At 42.5% G+C, this 21,581-nt stretch overlaps 1 protein-coding gene across 6 annotated transcripts in view; it reads right to left on the bottom strand.

The window, feature by feature from the left end:
* CWH43 (cell wall biogenesis 43 C-terminal homolog) overlaps window positions 1–20,581 on the bottom strand; it is a 53,352-nt gene extending 32,771 nt beyond the window's left edge. Inside the window, exons 1-4 of one of the 6 annotated variants that reach the window (XM_032497264.1) lie at window positions 20,360–20,580; window positions 5,702–5,893; window positions 2,178–2,298; window positions 1,654–1,808 (exon numbers count right to left, since the gene is read on the bottom strand). In XM_032497264.1, the coding sequence (XP_032353155.1) occupies window positions 1,654–1,808; window positions 2,178–2,298; window positions 5,702–5,855 (430 nt within the window). In that variant the 5' untranslated portion in view covers window positions 5,856–5,893; window positions 20,360–20,580. Of the gene's footprint in view, window positions 1–1,653; window positions 1,809–2,177; window positions 2,299–5,701; window positions 5,894–7,160; window positions 7,484–7,530; window positions 7,724–20,359 lie in introns of those variants that run through there. The other 5 variants (XM_032497251.1, XM_032497270.1, XM_032497245.1 and 2 more) reach the window with 5 other exon arrangements.
* Window positions 20,582–21,581: the final 1,000 nt, after the last annotated feature.

The raw sequence follows: 21,581 nt of genomic DNA, 5'->3' as shown, positions 1-21,581 counted from the left end.
TTCTTACTAAACCCATTCTACAGATTAGAAAACTGAGGCCCACAAAAACCAAGTAACTTGTCTGAGCTCACACAGCTGGGAAAGAGAGCTTAGGCAGCACCTGTACGCTTGTTGTATTAATGACTTCCCACACAACCATGTAACAACTGGAGAGAATGCTGGCAGGAGAACTCCTCTGTAGAAACAGAGGACCCGTGGGGCAGGTGCTTTGTGACACCACGAAGCCCTTGCAGGGTAGGAGGCAGCCTCAGGGTCTGCCTGTGCAGCTGGCAGCCCAATTGCATGAGGAGGAAGAAAGCCATTCTGCCAATAAAGGAGTCAGAGAAAGGAGAAGCAGAGCTGAAAGCTACAGGGCTGCGGGAGAGGGTGGTGAAGACAGAGGGAGGCAGGGGCCTGAAGGCTAAGCAGTTTTCGGAGAAGAGAGACACCCAACCTGCACGTGCTGAGTAACCCTGCTGCATCCTGTGACGGGTGACCCGTCCCCCAGACCCAGGCCATCTTCAGTAAAGCTACAGAAAACACCAAGGATGATCAGATATCCTGGAAGAGCTGGTGAGGAGTCAAGTTTTGTAAATGGGGCACAGAGCAAACACAGGAAGCACCTGACAACTGGGTCACATACATTTAAAACAGAGGCAAGAAAGAAGAAAACTGAAGTCAGGAACTGTAAGCGATCCCCTGAAGTCCTGATACTTATCAGGCTGCACCTGTGAAATTTGCTGCCTGAGTTTCCGCCTTTACGTGTTAGTTTCATAAAACATAAAACATGTTAGGGCACCAGACTGAGTTCTAGATGTCCTAACTAATACTAATGTCACTCGACCAATTTACACGCATCATGTTCCCCTGTTTTGTGCCCAAATCAGGGCCAACTGGGAATTATACAAGCCCTTTGTTCAGGGTGAGCCAAACCCTCTAAAATTCCATTCATCTCTGAGATTTCTCCTTGTATTTGCCAAAGAACAGCAATCTACTGAGACAGACACAAAAAGCCAGGAGCAAGTTCAGAATCTAGGAACACTTTTCCTTTCTTCTCAGGAGAGGCTCACATCAGCATAGGAAGCAAACATCCCAGGTAGGTATGTGTGTGTCTCCGAGAAAGTTCGCTCCGGAGGGAGACGAGTGATTTCAAAGGTGGTGTGAATACATAGAATTTCCCTTCTTTTCAAGTTTCAGATTTGGAGCTTAAAATATCTTCCGATGTCTAGGCGTGGGGAAAACAAGACCAAAAATCAACTAACAAAACCCATGTAGCAACCAGGGCCCTCACTCACAAATAATTTCCCAGAGTGTGAAAGGTCTTCTGGGGTCAGCACAGAGGATCCTTGGAGACCCTTGTCCAGAGGGAAAAAGAAGGAAGACAGAGCTGAAAGCCAGCCGTGAGTGTGAGGCCTGCTCTGCCACTCCACGCTGAGATGAGCCAGAGATGGCTTGTCATTGTCACCCTCTGTGCGGGAGAGAAAAAGGTGCCTTCTGCTTAGATGACAGTCCATTGCCTGTGCCCATGACTCTCTTGGGGGAAAGAAAAACAAATGAAAATGGAAATAGAGTGCAGAAAGATTAGTTCCATTTTTTCAGGATGCGTTTCATTCAGATAAGAAAGGTGAACTATGCAAGAGAGAAAATCGCTAAATAAATTGGGCCTACACTTACCTGTGTAAATGCGATCTAATGTAGCTATGGTACTTAATGTCAGTATCACTCTGTTGGACATCTGATAAGTCCAGACTGGGTTTAGTGAGGTGTACCAAATGCGGAGAACAACAAGAAGAACCTGTCCTAAAATGAATCCCCAGATTCTGAGGTACCTGGAAGTACAAAGATATCTTTAATGACTTTTTATGTGGTTTCAGTGTACGCTGTCCATCATGAATTTCACAGTGTCATGGTAGTATATGAGTATATGAGATAGTCTTGTTGGTAATCTGCCATGATTCACATGCCTTAGCCATTATACAGCCCATCACCTGGACAACTTGTTATAATTCCTTACTTCTTACATTATTGCGACTGATGGCAAATATTCACATCCTGGTTTGGTTAAAAGGGAAAAAAAAATGAGACTTCTACAAGGCCTTATGCGAGGTAAATACTATATCTTGGAACCCCTGGTCCCAACTTTCCCTTTGGTAACTGATCACACTTGTGTGTCTCTAGGCATAAGATATGAACCATACCTTTGCAAACCACTGCCTGTCCACCACTTCACAGCTTGCACTATCAGCGAGGAAGACAGACCAAGTGCAAGGACCACCAGCCGAAGTTCAGCATTTGGAGACTGGAAGGAGGTAATGCTGCCTACAAACAAATTAAGGAGAACTAAACATTTCTGGCCATCATGCACTGGTATTCAACGATATGCGTTTGATAACTGTTGTGTCTGATACCATGTTTACACTCAGGAAGATGAGTTACTATATAATTGTGAGTGCTCATAAATCTTTTGAAAAATTATTATTGCGATATCATTCATACCATAGAATTCAGCATGTTCAAGTGCACAGTTCAATGTTTTTTAATATATTCACAGTTATGCCACTGCTGCCACTGACGCCACAAGATTTTCATCACCCCAAGAAGAAACCCATACCTGTTAGCAGTCACTCTCTTTTCCTCCTCTTCCCCTCAGCCCCATCCCCTAGCCCCTGGCAGCCACTAATCTACTTCCCATCTGTGTGGATTTTTCCTATTCTGGTCATTTCATATAAATGAATCATACAATATATAGCCTTCTGTGACTAGTTTTTCCACTTAGCATAAAGTTTTCAAGGTTCATCCATGTCGTAGCATGTATAAGTGCTTCATTCCTTTTTATAGCTGAATAATATCCCATTGCATGGATTTACTGCAATTTATTTATCCATACATCAGTTGATGGGCATTTGGGTTGTTTCCACTTTTGGGCTATTATGCATAATGCTGCTATGAACATTTGTGTACCAGGTCTTATGGGAACATATATTTCCATTTTTCTTGGGTCTATACCAAGGTGTGGAGTTGCTGGGTCATATGATGACTGTGTTTAACATTTTGAGAAATTGCCAAACTATTTTCCAAATAAGCTGCACCATCTTACATTCCCACCAGCAATGCCTGAGGATTTCAGTATCTTCATATCCTGGCTAATACTTATTATTGTCTATCTTTTTGATCATAGCCACATTAGTGGGTCAAAATATTTAAGGTCAAAAATAATGTGAATCAATTGTTGTATGAACTATTTAAATAGTTGACTACATAGTAATTAACCTAGAATATCCTATGTGTCAGCAGGGGGATAGCATGTAACACTTTTTTGTAGTTATGTAAGAATACTTTAGGACTCTTTAAAAACAAAGTTGTTTCATTTCCTTAAGAAGCATCTGAAAAGGGAGTTTAAGGCTTACTGCATCTTCTGTTTAGCATCAGCGAAGCTCAATGGTTACGTGGAAGAGTATCTGGCAGAAACTGGCCTCCTCATGCTCAACTCTGAGTCACTTTCCTACCTGCTCCACTTTCTCGAATACAACTCTGCCTCTGCTCAGAGGAAGGAGATGAAAGGGGAACGACAAGAAGCATCCCAAACACCACACCCCAAACTTATTTACTATTACATTATAGCCACCAGAAGTTACTGGTCCAGAACGGGACTCAAATATAAAGAACTGTCCCAGGAACTGCTCGGTGGGTGGTCTCATAGGTAAAGCTGGCAGGGGCAGCACTGAGCAAAGGCAACGGAAAAGTGCCACTGACGAGATCCCTCCAGCCGAGGAGTGATGAGGCCGCGGTCACTCACAGGATGCTGTAAGCCAAGGGCAATTGAACTTAGTTCTATATATACTCAATTCAGGGTAGAAAGTTTCACCTCTATTATTTTTGGAGCTGAAAATTTCACAGTTATGTGATGTCTTTTCATTCCTGTGGATACCATCTTTTCAAAGGATGCATTTTCCTGTGGTCTTTACCACTGCTGTTTCTGAGCTCAAGACCTCTGTGGGCTGCCACAGATCTCACTGCACTTGCTACCCATGTTCTGCCTTCTTCAGGGACTGACACACAGAAAAGCAGGCCACTCCCTAGGGATTTCTGTCACTGTTTCTGAAAAAATGTCAAATGACTGTTCCCAGATGGAAGAAATATACAGCATGGTTCATGAACAAATGCCACTTGGAAAACTCAGAGAAACCAAGCATGTTAACAGAAGAAGGGCAAGATTTTTCAACTGCAGATTCAACCAGACTAGAGTCTGGCGTTTTGATTTTTTAAACATTTTCTCCATGACCTCGTCTTCTTACTTTTTTACTACTAGTCCCTTTCCAAGGTCTCTCAATATTTATTAATATTAATAATCTCAATTCTTTGTGATAGTAAATGTATGTGTCAAATCTTTTTAGTTGCTGGCTTTGGGCAATGTAACATATCGAAATTCAGAATTCAAAGGTATAAAAGGTACACAGTGCAAAGTTCCCATTTCATCCCTGTGTCTAGGTACCATATTTTTCACCCTATAAGCTACTAAAATGATATCAGCTGGGTATTTAAAAAATACTCTCAGAGCTATTTACTGCATGTTCAATTAATTACTCAATATATTTTCATCTAACCTAGTTTACACAAATATTAGTATTCTGCACATACTGTTTAGTGCTCCTTTTTTCCCCACTTAATAATGTATTTTGAAGAACATTCCATTTCCTTATATAAATGTTCTCATTCTTTAATATAGCTGCATTTATATTCTATCATATTCCAAGTTTCATAACCACAATTTATTTAACTAATCTATCCCACATAAATGACATTTAGCTTATTTCTAATGTCATTATTACAAACATTGTTGCAATGATTCAATAATTTTCTATTTTTATCATGTTACACATATGTGAGTATTATCTGTAGAACATACTCCCAAAAGTGGAGCTGCTGAATGTGTGTGTGTGTGTGTGTGTGGTAATTTAGATAAATACTGCTAAATTGTCTTTTGCAGAAGTTATGCTAATTTACATTCCCACCAGCAGTGCACGAGTGCCTGTTTCCCATGGTTACAAGACAGTGTTATCAGTTTGTTCTTTGCCAATCTGACATGTAAACCTATCTATAAATATGTGTGTATATATGTACTGTATTGTATGTGTTTTATATATGTATGTATTGTATTGTATACATTTTAGTATCTTTTTAAGAACGAATTCTATTTCCTTTCCAGTAAACTGATCATATTTCTTTTCCATTGAGTTGTGGTTCTTTTTTATTATTGATGTGTAAAAACTCCATATATTAGTAAAATCAGCTCTTTGAGTAGAAGAGGTGCAATACTTCTTCTAATCTGTTGTTTACCTTTGCTTTTTATGCTGTTCATCATGCATAATTTTCACATTTTTATGCAGTATCATTTAGGAATTTTTAATGGCTTCTGAGATTTGTGTCACAGAAAAAGAACACCATGTATTCCAGACTTGACCTGTTCTGCAAGGTATCTTTTCCCTCTTCATTTCAGTGATCTTTAAGCTTTTCCAGTCTGACAGGAAAGTTAGACATGTAAATATGCTGACTCTGGGTCTTAGTCTTCTAATTCCACTAAAACTCTTCAAGATAGTAGTAAGAGGAAGAGACATCTTTTATTTTTTATGTAATCACTTAGCTTCCAAAAGAACAGTCTACATACTGTCACTTGATTGTTAATTAAAAATAAAAAACTTAAGGAATCACTGTCAAATCTTACCAACGGTGATTATCCGCAGCAGGGCGAGCACCCACTTCTTGTTAACCAGCTCCCAGAAAGGAGTAATCATGAGGAAGACTGGAGAAAGAAATGCTATGGCAAAAGCCTCCAGCCCAGTGAGTCCCAGTGTTTGCAGAGGAAAGTAATAGATCATTGGTCCCAGGCCATGGCAGAGAGACCAAGAAACATATCCTTAAAAAAAAAAAAAAAAAAAAAGTTTCTAAGAAACAAAGTTTACTTTCGTCATGGTTTCAAACCGTAGCCCTGCCATCCACTCCAACTGCTCTAGCTGACCACTCTCCTTCAGGATTCTGGCCTTAACTGGGTTCCAGTAACAGAATTCCTCCCATTCCCCTGTCAGGCCCAGGATGAGAATGGCTTCCTGCTTTTCTGAGTCCCTCAACATCCCTTGTTTGTCCCTTTAACCTCATTCATACCCCTATCGGTATTATTAAAGACTCTCCATTTGGAACTTCTGGGTTGAATGTGATTTCCTGTCAGAACCCTGATTGATAAAATTTCCTAAGTCAACCCTTCTTCAATGATAATATCATGAAAATCAAAAAGAGCAACAAACAGCAAGACTCTTTCCTTCCACTTCAGCTAAAGGCAGGTTAGTTAGGCAATAATCATTATCTTGTGAGTGGACCATTTTAAACCTAGCCCTTCGGGTACAGTATCCAGCAGTGGAATACTCACTTTCTCCTCTGCTACTACAAACTGTCGTCTTCTACAATGGTGATAATTAACTGGTGGGCATTTACCATGTGCTAGGCACTGTGCTAAGTATTTACAGCCATCTTCTCTCTTATTCCTCATACAACCCGTGCCCTATTGACACTATTTCTACTCCCCTCTTACAAATGCAAACTCAAACCACCACCACCACCACCACCACCAAAAAAGCCCCCCAAGACTCAGAGAGTTAAGTAACTGCCTAAGGTCACAAAAGTAGCAAATGGCAGAGTGAACTTAAAACCGAGCAGTCCGGTTCCAGTCCACTCTTAGTCAGCAAAACAGTACTTTTAACCACCTCACAGAGCCATTAAGACAAAACGAGATCAAGCACACAGAGCACCTAGCACCCTGGGTACTTACTGAATGTAACTCGCTTCACATCGCGGAGATACAGATTAAGCCAAAAAATGGGCCCCCTTGGGCACTTAAAACTCCCAGAAAATCAAGTTCTTAGGAAAGTGCCCCTTTCGGGTCACTTGGAATGCTTGTTTCCCCATGAACAGCGAGATTCTAGCAATCTCCCAAAGGTCTGTCTGGGACTTCTGATTTTAATCCTACAAACCCGACAGAATGACACCAATCATTTTTCTTGGGACTTTTTGCAAAGCTGCTAAGTGAGCACACAGGACTCGAGTTCGACGCTTTCGGCCAAGTGCTCAAATGTGCAGCCACTACCCAAGGCCACTTGGGCTGAGCCAAACCGAGCGCCCTGGGTGCTCACCTACAGCCGCCAGGGGAAACAGGTGCCCCTTTCTTTATGTAAGGTCAAGTTCATGGGGTGATGGGTCTTGGGGTTGGTACCAGCCACGCGGTTCAAGGGCGAAACGTGAAGAAGCCGCACCCCAGGGTGGCGCGGGAGCTCGGGAGGACTCGTGGGAGCTCTGAATCCTCGGCTCCGAACCTCAATCTAAGGCTTTTTTCCTTTTTCTTTTTCTTTTTCTTTTTTTCTTTTTCTTTTACCCCTTCAGCAGCAAAAGTTCCCACGGGCGATAAGCATCTCTATTCCGGGCTCCGAGCGCGCTTTCCTCCCTCCCGGAGCTCTGCCAACCCGGCCGGGCACCGCGAACGCGCGGCAGGCGGCCTCGGCTTACCCAGGAGGCTCTCCAGGAGCACCTCTCTCCACGGCGAGGGCATGGCCGCGGCAGGAGCGGCGCTTTCGACGGGAGCCGCGCGGCCGCCCCGCCGTGCACACCCCGCGCCCCCGGCCGGCCGCCGCGTCCTCCCGGCCCGCTAAGAGTTTCCCTCCGCCCGCGCGGCGCGCGCGCTCCGCTGAGGCGAGGGTGGGGCCGCCCCGCCACACCCAGCTCGGCCCGCCCGGCTTCACGCCGCCCGTGCACTCCCCGCGGTCTCGGACGCCCAGCAGCCCCGCGCCACCGCCACGGCCTCCGCCGGCGCCACCGCACAGTGTGCGGGACCCGGGGCCTGGGACCCGCCGCGGGGCAAAAAAATCAGATCCCTGGTCGGCCCCGGGGAGGGCACGCTCCGAGCGCCCCGGAGGAGGGGGCAGCTTTGCAATTTCGGACCCGCGGTGCCCTTTAAACGAGGCCCCGGGGGCGCGTTGCAAGACGGAGGCTGAGACCCAGGTGCGAGCCTGAGCTGCCAGGGCCTCTGGCGCTTTGGGCGAGCAGGTGTGAACTGGGCCTTGGCGTTCCTAAGGCTTGAGCGATGCTGCCGGGCCATCAGGCACCTGCGACAACCACCTGTGCGCACTTCTCAGCTTTGGTAGTAAACAAATCGCATTCTGGAAGGGTGGTTGAAAAATTCTAGAGATTACAGAATTTTCTGAGGCTTTTAGAGATGTCCCAACACTTGCTCAGGGGAGAGGAAACTCTGCCCTCCTCCACTTCATAAATAATGATCTTTTAGAGTGCCTGTCCCTGAGGAGAAAGTGAGAGTCGCTCTAATTAACCAAGGGGGCCAGTGAACTAGGCCAGTTATTTCTTGCTCAACTCTTACCACGTCTCAGAATGTCTTGGATTTTCTTTAGAACCTTCTCAAAGCAATTTATTTCAATTCACTTTAATTTTTTGAAACAGTTTGTCGTTTCTGGAAGGTTTGCTCTGAAATTAAACAATGATGGGTTGCCTTAAAGTGTAAGAATCAGTTAAGAGCATTTATAGCTGTAAGTCCATAGCAGTTTTGAGCAACGAGTTCCAAATCTCTTGATTACTTACTAGGACTCACTGTTGCCAGATAAACATGAAGATCAATATAATTGAGAGTCCAAAAATAAACCCTCATTTAGGGTCAAATGATATTCAACAAGTTTTCCAAAACAATTATGTGGGGGAAGGGATAGTCTTTCCAACAAATAATTCTAGGACAATTAAATAGCCACATGAAAACGAAAAAGTAGGACCCCCTGTCTCAACAAAAATTAACTCAAAATGGATCAAAGACTTATGTGTATGAGATCAAACTATAAAAATCTTAAAATGTACGAGTAAATCGTTATGATCTTTAGTTAGGCAATGGACTCTTAGATATAACAGCAAAAGAAATAATAGATAAATTGGATTTCATTGATATTAAAAGCTTTTGTGCTTCAAAGGACAGTATCAAGAAAGTGAAAAGACAACACACAAAATGAGAGAAAACATTTTAAAATCTTGCTTCTGGAAAGGAACTGGTATCCAGAAAATATATTTTGAAAAGTACAACTCAGTAGTATAAAGACAAGCAACCCATTTTCAAGTTGCACAAAGGATTTGATAGACCTTTTCCCAAAGAACATCTACAAGTAGCCAACAAGCAAACTACATCAGGTAACCCATTCGGTATCATTGCATCAGGGAAACACAAATCAGAACAAGTGAGACACCACTTTACACTTACCAGGATGGCTAGAATCAAAAAGTGAGACAGTAACAAGGGCTGGCAAGGATGTGGAGAAAGTAGAAAACCCCCACACAGCTGATGCGAATGTAAAATGGTGTAACCACTTTGGAAAACCGTCTCATAGTTCCTCAAACGCTTCAACGTAGGCTCAAGTAATTAAACACAGAGTTACCATTTGGAAGGAGAATTCATAAAATGGCTGCCCTTAGGCTAACAGATTGCTTATTCTTACGCTTGCTCTTAAACTGGACAACTATCCTGACTGGTTGCTGTTCACAGCTCCATTGTTAAAATGAAGCTAGTAATTGTACTGTCTCTGCTTTATTCCACTAATCGAAAACAATAATCATGCTAGGTTTCTGAGTTTTTCTCCACAAAGAAGTTCACAGGACTGTAACCTTACAAAATAGCCTGAATTACCAAGAAGACCACACCTCGGGCACTTATAAAGAGATGGAAAGAGTGACAACCACTAGCCTCTATAGAATTGGTCACCTGGGGACACCATGATGCCACTATGAGTCTTATGAGAAGAAAATAATTCTGTTGATTGTTATCAATGCTTTAATGTGTAAGCTATGGCTATATCATCACCCTACCCCATCCCCAAGATGGGTTCACAGTTTTGAAGGCACCAGCCTGCTGTGAGTCCCCTTTGCCCAGCAAAGTAATAAAGCTGTCTCTTTTCTTCTAAGTTCTAGAACCTTGTCTCTGAGTTTCAATTTGGCTTGTCAGGGACAGGGACTGATCTTTTGGCAACAATATGATCTATCAATTCTACTCCTAGAGAAATGAAAACATACAGAATTTGCACACAAATATCCATAGTTGCACTATTCATAATAGCCAAAATTGGAAACAGCCCAAATGTGCCACAACTGATAAGTGGGTAAACAAAATGCAGTATATACATACAATAGAGTGTCATCCAGCTATAACAAGGAGTGAAATGCCAGTACACACTATCACATAGATGAACCTCAAAAGCACTGTGCTCAGTGAAAGAAGCCAGACACAGACTAAATCATATATTATGTGACTCCATTTATATGAAAGGAAAATTCCTAGTGACCAAGAGTAGATGGGTGGTTGCTTAGGGCTGAGGGGATGGATGGTGAAGGAAAGAGAATTAATAGATACATAGTTTCTTTCAAGGTGGAATGAAAATGTTCTCAAATTAGACTTTGGCAGTGGTTGCACAACCCCATGAATACACTAAAAACAGTACATTGCACATGTTAAATGGGTGAAGTATATGGAGTGTGAAATATATCTTAATAAAGCAGTTTTTAAAATGCAATTCATTCTAGGTATATCTTGTAAAAATGCTTTGACTGGATTCCAGCCATTTGGTATCAGGCATTCTTCAATGTGGGATAGACTTCAGTGACTGAAAACATCAGACACTTCCTTTCTCTTTGCCCATGTATGATTCTTTTCCATGCACCCATATTAAAAGCATCTAATTCTGTGTTGTGTGCACCTAGTAGGTGCCCTGTAAAGTTTATCGCTTTTCAAAGCTAAGTGCTAGGAAAATCTTTGCTTCTACTAAAGATGCACTGTGTTTCCTCTTCCACTCAGAGCTCAATTTTTGTCTTAGTGGAGTTTGGTCCTCTCTTTAATACTTTAATAATAGCTAACTTCAAGGGAGTCTGGAAAATGCTGTCTAGCTGTGAGCTAAACAGAAAGGAAAGAAACCAAGTTTTGGTGAGCAGCTGTCAAAGTCTCTGCTATAAAGTTGTATATATCGCGTTGGCCTGTACTAAGCATGTAGTAGGCGAGTACAGTGTTACAGCAATTACAGCAATAGCCTCTCCACCCTCAGATCATGTTTATTGCCTTCTCTAGGCTTCTAACTCATTCTGACTGTTTTCCAACTGCGGAGACAAGGGTGGCACTCGGGATGCCAAAGGGATCAGAGTTTTTCCCTCCCCTTCTACAAAGGGATACTGTTTTACTTGTGTTTACAATCATTTTTCTGACTTATCATTTTGTCCCTCCGTGGCATATTGTGAGTAATATGACCATGAGTCCTGACCCTTTCCTTTGTAGCTTGTAAGTTTGAGTTATTATTGTTCCTGTAGTCAATTAACTACAAAGTTACTTTTAATTTCATTCCCAAAATGCTCATATGAACTTTTTTTAATTGAAGTATAGTCAGTTAAAATGTGTCCATTTCTGGTGTACAGCATAATGTCCCTGTCGTGTGTGTGTGTGTGTGTGTGTGTGTGTGTGTGTGTATACACATATATTTGTTTTCATAGTCTTTTTCATTAAAGGTTATTACAAGATACTGAATATGGTTCCCTGTGTTATACAGAAGAAATTTGGGTTTTATCTATATTTATATATAGTGGTTAATATTTGCAAATCTCAAACTCCCGAATTTATCCCTTCCCACCCCCTTTCTCTGGTAACCATAAGATTATTTACTATGTCTGCGAGTCTGTTTCTTTTGTAGATGAGTTCATTAGTGTTCTCTTTTTTCTTCTTCTTTTTTCTTTTTAAATTTTTTATATGAACTTTTAACTACCTTGTTCTCCACTGAATTTCATTGCTCTTTAATTACTGTTACCAGATAATTTTTACTCATCACGTACAGGACATGACTTGCTTGTATAACTGATCACAGCATCATTTGGTTTGCCCTGCTCTATGAATGCATCCATGATATGTAATTCACCTCTGCTACCTCAGTTTTTATATTTAAAGTCTGCCTGGTTTTAATTTAATTTCAAAGGTGATGGCCATTTCATTTTTGTCAGAATCTCTTCTTTGACCTCAAATTTCCATTTATACCTAATTTTACATGAAAACAAATGAAACCCATTATTATAAGCACTGCCCACTGCTTCCTTCTGTCTCTCCTATTCCTTGGAGTATGAACACATTAAGTTTTGTCAGAACACATTGAGACTGTTTTTCTTTTTACCAGAAGACAAGAATCTCTGCTAGGAGGTAATACTTTTTATAGTATAATAAAGATATTCTAATCTAGCAAAAGAACAGCAATGTTTTTCTTTGAAGAGGTGAAATAAGGAGAAACCCATTCATGTCACTTCAAGCTCTCAGTTATGCTCATTAATTTTTTTCAAAAGCATCTGTGCCACTTGAAGATCAGCTCAGTTTGTGTCTTACATGTTCATTTCTCACTCTCATCACATGCCCATTATGGGCCGGCTATCGCCCCTCTCCATCATCGTACATCTGGGACACAGGCTTAGGAACAGCACCTGCCTGCAGGTCTCGTGGAAGGACCACATCACTTCCTCCCACACGCCAAACTCAGTGGCCAAGCCAACCTCAATGGGCAGAGTCTATACAAAGGAGGCAGGAAGTATTTTTGAACAATCATGCAATCTATCACAATCCTCTTTAAAAAAAAAAAAAAAAAGAAGAATGTATAGTTCTGTTAATTCTTTTCATTTTAGTTAGCAATTGATTAGTATTTATTTAATTATCCTTGGTTGCCTGCTTTTTTTGGCTTAATACATTACGAATATTTTCTCTTGTCGATAAACTCTCTTGTGTAATGTGACTTTCAATAGTTGTTTATTTTTCCATGGCATGGTTATATGTAATTCACTTAACTGTTCTGCTTGGATGGATATTTAGGTGGCTCTGTTTGGAGGTAATATTCAAATGGACAGGCTCCTTACCTAGAAAACATGAACATCTTTTTTTTTTTTTCCCATACGATCTATTCAAAAGAAAGAAGTCACTTGTTTTCAATAAAATAAAAAAAAGTAATGAACTTCTCTAAGAAGCTGATGGCCTTTGGATCTGTTTTAGCCAGAGTCTTCAAAGTACTGGGTTTTACTTGAGATAATCAGACTTCCTTCAACTTGCAGCAATAAGGAAATGGAGGCACATTCTTTGCCCCCATTCCTCTCTAGTTTGAACAGGTAAATGTTTTTCCTTGCATAGAGAAAATGTGGAAGCTCCCTATGGCAGAGAAAGTTAACTATCTACCTGCTTGTCCTCTGTCCATACCAAGAGTTGTTACTGGAGAGAAACTGCCAGCCAGGGGCTGCATTTCTCAATTCCCCTGACATCTCTGTGGGATCTTGAGTGGCTAGTTGTTACCAGCAGAAGGTGACCAAGTGATGGGTGTTGCTGCCAGACAAGGAGGTTAAAAGGTGCTGCCTTTCTCCCCCTCTCTCCCTTTCAGCACTGGGAAAGGCTGAGCCACAAGAGGAAGGGAGCCCACATCCCTGAATCACTCCAAGGAGGAAGACTAGCCCTTGAACTGGGAACCCTGGCCATGGACTTCGATGTGTGACTGAGCCATGGAAATGTTGGGGTTTACTCAACACAGAACCAGCTTTGCCCAAACCAAGACACCCACGTCCAGTGTTTTCCCCAGAAGTTAAGGGGGTATAAAAGTGAAAGCGAATGCCTTTGAGCATTCATCCTATGTCCCTCTGGGCACAGGAAAGACAGAAAGAAGACTACTCAGGTTACAAAATGCAAGTGTGGGGCTTGAACTAATTTCTCCTCTAGGAACAATTATGCTGCCCCAAACGAATATTTGTTCAGTAAACACCAACTAGAGAAATCAGTACAGGCACGGAGCCAGCCTGAACTCCCAGAGCCCACTGTTGGATTTCCAACTAAAGTTACACGTGCGATCTCCACGTTCTTTTGAACTGGCAAAATGAGGAACGTAATGCAAATATTAAGAGTAGGACCTTGGAAATAAACCAACCTGTATTCAAATCACAGCTCATTCCAATTAAAAAAAAAATTTTTTTTAAATCACAGCTCAGCCGTGGAGTAACTCTTGGCTAAAATTCCAAGAACAGTAGCCGAAAATCCCTGCCGTATAACTGTAGAGAGAGGCTCTGCTACGTTGAGCCGGGACGTCATAGTTTGCTCCATAGTCCTGTCCAGGCTGGGCACTCAGCAATTTCACAATAGCCTCTGCTATGGGCGTCCAAGCCACCACTGCCCCAGAGCCTGCCTTTTCAGCTGCCATTTCTGCCACCACCTCCAGAGAGCCTGGGTCAGTTTGGGCCCCTGGAGAAGCAGACGTGAAGACAGAATTAGAAGTGGAAGAGACTGATTGAGGGAAATGCCCAGAAAAGACAAAGGGGGAGGGAGCAAGAGTAGGAAGGAAGAGCATTCAGACCACGGTGCAGGGCTGATACCTGTGAAAAGAGAGAAGGAAGGAGGCAGGTTCGGGTAAGAAGAGCCTCAGGCCATAGTGACTTCTGTGAAAGTCTCCAACAGGCAGAACAGGAGCCTCTGGAGCATCCCACATTGGAGAGGAATAGCCCAGCTCCTGCACCCGCTCTGTTCCCTTGCACTGAATCAAGCTGCTTGGTTAAAGCAGAGACTTGTCGTGAATGCTGCAAAAGGCTGTCAACAGCTTTCAGTTAATTATACCCCCACAGCAGGTCTCTTGACGGGAGATCTGAGTGGCATTTCCACGCTGCCAAAGGATTGCTCCCATCTTTTCCTTTGGCGTCACTGGCTTCTGAGTCAAAGTCTGATGGAGATTAGACCAGATGCCCTTGATGCAAGGATGCCTGGGGGAGCAGGTGACTGGCATTTTTCAGCACCAACAGTCTTCTTAAACATAAGTCAGAACAAATGAGTGTAAAGCCCTTAGCCCAATGCCTGGTGCGTAACAGGCACTGGATGAACAGTAGCTGTCATCCTCACTAACCTCCCTGAGAGTGTCAGGGAGGGCGGTGGAAGGAGAATGGGTTGTGGAATCCATCTGCCCTGGGTTCAGATCTTGACTCCAGCCTCCCGATGAAGTTGACCAAGGGACTTAGCCTTTCTGAGCCTAGTTTCCTCATCTGTAAGGCTGCCTTTGTGGAGTCATAGTGAAGGTTTGTGTTACTATATAGAAAATAGTTAGCCCAGAGTAGGATATATTTACTTTGCAGTGAGCAGAGTAGGGCGCGCCAAGATTAGAGTGTAAACTCCATGCGGTGGGCACTAAGCCAAGCTAGTCTTTGTAGGCCTGGCCCTCGGTGTGGACTGTGGCATATACCAGGCCCTCGATAGACATTTGTTCATGAATGAATGGATGAGTGAATGAATAGACATTTTTTTCTTATTGATAAATAACAAAGACAAAGCTACATGAATCGTTTTGAACTAGGATTCTGTTTTGCAGACTAATTCTTCCTAAAAATGTCCTCTCTTCTCCTCATTTGTTTCTGGTGTTCTTACATTCAATCTAACCTCTCTCCAAGGAGCTTAGAGATTATAGAGTCAAGTAGTTTTATTTCATTTCATTAATTTAGTTGTACTCTTATCAAAGTAATAGAATACTTAGTTTTAAGTGTCACATAGTCAGGACAAAACATCTTCCCCTTGGCCCACTCCTCCCAGCCCTGATTCCGATTCCTCAGAGGCAACCAGTTTCAACTCTTCAGCTGTTTCTTTGGTATTTACTTCCATATCTCTACTTCTTGATTTTTTAAAAAATTAGACGTTACTGATTTTTTTATTGTAGAAAATGGGAGTTCACATCTCTTCTCCCTACACACGAACACCCACACCCGCAACGGCCATACACTCACACACACGATCCTACCTCCTTCCATCCAGTACGGTTGTTTCAATTATTTCACAGCTTTTATTAACTCCGTAGTGTGTTTATTGAAGTAGGATTATGTCGCTGCTGAGCTATGAGGATACCGCGATGATATTTTACTTTTCATGTAATTTTTGTGTCCTCCTTAGTTTATAATTGATTTTTTTTCATTTGCTCACTTGTGACAATCACAAATTCATTTTCAAATTATCCCCCAGAGCTGTAAAACCCTGATGGTCAAACCCGCGAGATCTTCTAGCAGTCCTCCTTCTCCTGAGAGTCCTCTCTCCTGGTGCGCTCCAGTCTGGACAGGCTGCTCTCCAGGCTGGCCACACACCTGCTGTCTGGGAGGGAGGGGGTGCTTCCCTCCAGCCCCATCTGAGAGATGGTTTCACCTCTCTCTTGTGTAGGGTCCCCATTGCCAGAATCCCTTGTCTTCCTCTTACTTGGTTTACTCCAGTGACTTCCTGAGAAAGAACACATGAAGGAAACTTAGCATAGAAACTGTGGGTGTGCCTGCACGCGGGACATTTCACAGAAGTGGCCGGACTTGTCTGCAAACAGAAATTCCTGCCAAGTGACTCTGCCCGTTCCCAGGGGAAACATTGCTGTTTATTAGTTCCTCAAAAGGAACAGGCCTGGGAACAGGAGGGTCTGAATGTAATTAAGATAAGGAAGCCTTAGATGTAGTGCGCATGCGTCAATTTAAAAAAGTTTACTCTCTGCTTGGCAAGAGTTACTCCTTTGTGTAGATGGTATAAAAAATAAAGGAACCCAAATCTCGGGAGACATTTTGTACCACAGCAGCTCTGTGATTCATTTCGTCAGCAACAAACACATAGGAAGTAAGGGTTTTGGTTTTTGGGTTTTTTTTTTTTTTTGAGACTTTATCTGCAAAAATCATTGTGCTACCCTGTCAGTGTAATCCATTGAGATTGAAAAGTTATTAGACTAGGAAATACTTTATTGCAATTTTTCATCCCAAAGTTTGACCAAGTATAACAGAAGTTCCAAAAGAACAGTGGCTTGGACAAGACTGAGGCTTGTCTCTCTCATAGAAACTTTGGCATGAGTAACCCCGGGCTGGTTCGATGGCTCCACAGCCATCCGGAACCCAGCCCTTTCAATCCCCTTGCTCACCATGCCCAACAGACAGATTCCACTTTGTGATTTAGGATAACTGCTTCAGCCCCAGGCTTCACATCCTCATTCAGACCATCAAGAATAAGAAAGAGGGGGTAGAAAGAAAAAGGATATCCCTGAAGGACACTTCCTAAAGGCTCCACACACAGCTTGTTTTGTCCTGACTATGTGACACTTAACTTTCCATCCTTATTTCATCCTTGTTTCTAACCTTATTTTTATGATCTCTCCCACAGATTTGATCGTACCCCTATATCTGCATCATGACTATTATTGGATTTTAAGCACATAGTGTGAAGTAAACATGCCTCTTAATTTGTATCACTTTCCATTTTTAATTTGTAACCAGATGTTGGCTGTCATTAACCACCATTTCTCTTGTATAGATCATCCTACGTTTGAAGCACAACATCATCATAGCCCCTAGAAGAAAACCCACCCCACAAATCAATAATAATTTTGGCAGGTTGGCCTGGTCATCTTCCAGGGGCATTTGTGCATGTTGGAGGTTTCAGGGGTCAGAATTGCTTTTAAGTTCCCTGGTGGTGAAGGGCATGCAATGGGAGGCAGGGGAGATGCTACTGTTTCCCATCCTGTGGGAGAAAGTGGTTTCTTTGAGAGAAAAAAATGAAAAGAAGCACAGAAAACAAAGAAGAGTCTTGGCCAAGTTCAAGTCCCTCGTTCTATTTGTTTCTAAGACCCAGCTGCCTGTATGTCCTCCCTGTGGTTTACTTGTTTGAAGTTGTCATGAATCCTACTAATAAATCTTTCTTTTTGCCCAGGCCAGTTTAACTGGATTTCTGTCACTTGGAAACACAGTGATCCTGACTAATGCATATTCAAACAAAGCCAACTCTTGTACTTGCCACAGAGATTTCTCATCATGCACACAGCTAGTTTCCCCGCTGGGGGAGAAATTGGGGAGTGATGGCCAAAAGGTAGATGGTTCTTTCTGGGGAAATGTTCCAAAATTGAGGGTGGTAATGGTTGCACAATTCTGCATATCCACCAAGAGCTACTGACTGATATAAATAGGTGAATTTTATGGTATGTGATCTGTATCTCAATCAAGCTGTTTTTAAAAACTATTATAAGCTGTAGAATTGCCATCTGTATCTCTAAAATAGTTAGCAAGGGGCTCTCCTTAAATCTACCTACAGCTAGTTTAATTCAGTGTCCTGTAAGAGTGGTGGCTGGGACCATTAGTGTTCTCCCCACAGAAGACGAGTAAGCTTTGTTCCTGCAAGAGAAGATGCAGAAGTGCCTGTTCTCAGAGACCAGCAAAAAACAATCACCATGGCCTGGGTCACGAGGGCTTCCCAAAGAATCGAAGGGAATTAATCCAAAGTAAAGAAGATCTGCTTGAGTGAACATTTTCAATACAACAAAAATAGAATAAGAAAGTCTGAAGAAATATTGAGTTCATGTTCTAATACAAGCATTTAGATTTTCTTTCATTTAGACTTATAATTAAGAACGCCTAGGAGAGGGTGTAGCTCAAGTGGTTGATCGCATTCTTAGCATACACAAGGTCCTGGGCTCGATCCCCAGGACCTCCTTTAAAAATAAAAATAAACCTAATTACCTCCTCCAGCCAAAAAAATAATAACTAAAAAAAAAAAAAGAAAAAAACCATCTTACCACAAGTTTAAAAAAAAAAAAAACTTACTTAGAAGCCAGGCCTGGAAAATCAAGACTCATTCAGCAATTTATTGGATTTATACGTGTTTCCTTATTCATTCTCACACTTCCTGGGAGCCTGACTGCACAGAGATGATCAAGACATCATCTGGGCAAGGAGGAGCTCTTGGCCCAGTGGTGGAGTTTCAAGTGCTCAAGCAATGTCAACCCAGCAGGAAGAGGGCCCTGTGAAGGCCTGAGCTGGGGGCACTGCGGGCCCTGGGAGTCATGGCTATTACGGTCTATTTTACTTGCAGCTAATGTGGTGCTCATTTACTTGCCTAAGCCTCCACTTTCCCACCTATAAAGGGAAGCTAATTATAGCAAGAAATGATTGCATCCTTGCCCTCGGTGGCCTGACTTGAAAGAAGTGCAGATCAAACTCTTGCTGGTGAGTTAGCTCCCCAGAAGACAGTAACTCAGTATGTAAATCTCTGGAAGGAGCTACCTAAATACAAGATTCCCATTAGTATTATCAGATTTTTCATTCATTTATTCATCCAAGAAATATTTATTGAACATCTATTAACCATGCTTCTCAAACTGGAATACACAACAGTGGCCATGTATCAGAGGATAAATAGACTCAGAAATTCAATATTGCACAGCTTTTCAAAGCATTAAGTTCACCTAGTATAAGCAATTCATAACATTTTTATGTTAAATAAATATGGGTATGCTTCAGACAGGGATGCCAAATGCATACAAAGTTTTAGGATTAAGTATTTGGGGCTTTATAGTAGACTTCTTTGATTTATGTCTTCCAGAATTCAGGGAGAATCTATTCATTCTCTTCTGCCACTAATTGAGCATCAATTGTTAAGTAAGTATCTTAGAAGATGCAAAATATACATCCCTCCAAAAGTATATGATCTGAACTGAAACAAACAAGATACATTAACAAATGAATCAAGTAGCTATCCACACACGTGTCTTTTGAGAAGTGTGAGAGATTGCTCTGTGTCTGTGAAGTCATTTTATTTATTTTTATTTATTTTATTTTTTTAAATTTATTCATTTTTACAGGGGGAGGGTATAGCTTAGTGGTAGAGCATGTGCTTAGCATGCAAAAGGTCCTGGGTTCAATCCCCAGTCCCTCCAGTAAAATAAATAAATAAACCTAATTACCTCCCCCTGCCAAAAAAAACACAATAAAATTTATTCATTTTTGTTAACAGAGGTACTGGGGATTGAACCCAGGACCTCATGCATGCTAAGCATGCTCTACCACTGAGCGCTACGCTCACCTCTGTGAAGTCATTTTAAATTAGACTCCTGACATGACAGAACTATGAGAAACCAATTCAGGGGCCCCACTAGAGAAACCTGGAGAAGAAAATGAAATTCAGCAGATAAGTCACTAAGCAAACAGATCCAGAAATAGCCAAAGATGGGTCTTTCTTACACAGAGCGAAAGCTCACATCTAAGATTATCAAGGCAGGTGGACTTAGAAGGATGGAGAAGATTACAAAGGGCAGGGATTAGGGAAAGGCCGTTCCAGGTAAATGGACTGACATCTAGAAAAGGGACAAAGTCAGGAAAAGTGAAGTTGTATTTGGGGCTCAGGGGGTAATTGGTTGATCTAAAACAAAAGTTTCACCCAGCATGCCAGCACAGCCCAATGGAGGGACTTTGAAATCAAGGACAAAGAATGTGACATGTACCTGCCACTTAGCACACGATCAAGGGACACTTGCTGACTTACACGGGCAGGACACGGCAGATGTGATGATGTTCTCCACAGCTCCCCGGCAAGTCAGAATAAGCTCAGCTCCAGGGTCTGCTTGACATGTTTCCAGTTTGCTCCCTCCTCCTCTTCCTGCACCTCTCTGTCTATTCTCTCCCATTCTGTTTTTTAAAAACTGTTCCATCTTTATTAGAAAAGCATCCAAACACACACCTGGAGAATCTTTTGCAATACTCCCCACACCACTAACTTCACTATATGCAGTTCAGTCTGGAGTAGTCCCATGAGATGACTCATTCCGAGGTGGAATAACATGCTGGTGGATAAAGCAGGAAAGGATTAGGACTGCCTCGTTTTGGGTGTGTGTTACCCTTGCAAGTTTGTAATTTTTACCTCTTCACAGTTGCTATATTGTCCACCCATGCTGGGAAGGAACTGTGTCTTAGTTTAATTCCCTGTGTCTTGACACATAGTGCGAGGTTCGAAGGAGTCAATAACAGCACCCTTCTTCCCCACCCAATCTCGGAACTGTCTGAGATACAAAGGGAGCAAACAGATGGAGGTCAAAAAAAATGAGCAGCTTAATTATTGGAAAAACTGAATGGGACCATGTGCTTTAGCTGGGCAGCAACAGTGGGTGTCCTAACAATTGAAACCAAGGATTAGACAGACTCACCCACCCACTCAGCCACAAGCCGACCTAGAAAACTGCAGGTCTCACCCCACCAGACAGAGTCTTTATTGGGTAGCCAATTGCAGAACAAGGCATGTGCTTTCTGCAGGCTGATCCCAGAGAAAGGGAAGAAGAAGATCTGAGGGTTGGATGCCAGCAACTCCTTCCCAAGCCACCTGCATCTCCCTGGGGAAGATTGGAGCAAGGAGGCATGAAAGGGCAGATGTATTGTCCTATAAAGTGTTCCTAGAGGCCAAGACATCCCCACCCTCATTATGTGGTGTTGTGTGCCCCAGATGTGTGCGTTGGATTGTCTATGTGATGAGCACTTTACTAAGGCCAACTTGAAACGAGAGGCCTGATGAGCAAAGGTGCTCAGTTATTCTAGCTGGTCCTCTGTCCTGTGGAGGACGTCGCAGCACACCTTGTTGTCCTGGAAAGAATCAATTGATCCGCCCCTCTTACTTATGCAATGCATTGTCCAGGAAGCGTTGAAGGAGGGCAAAGGGTGTAGCAGGAGGAATCCTGGAACTGTTCACCGGGGAGACCTCCAGAATGCAAAGCAGT

This window comes from Camelus ferus, chromosome 2 (genome assembly GCF_009834535.1).
Source record: "Camelus ferus isolate YT-003-E chromosome 2, BCGSAC_Cfer_1.0, whole genome shotgun sequence".
NCBI classification, from domain to species: Eukaryota; Metazoa; Chordata; class Mammalia; order Artiodactyla; family Camelidae; genus Camelus; species Camelus ferus.
The sequence above is the reverse complement of the archived record's forward strand: the minus strand, read 5'-3'. Positions and strand labels throughout refer to the sequence as shown.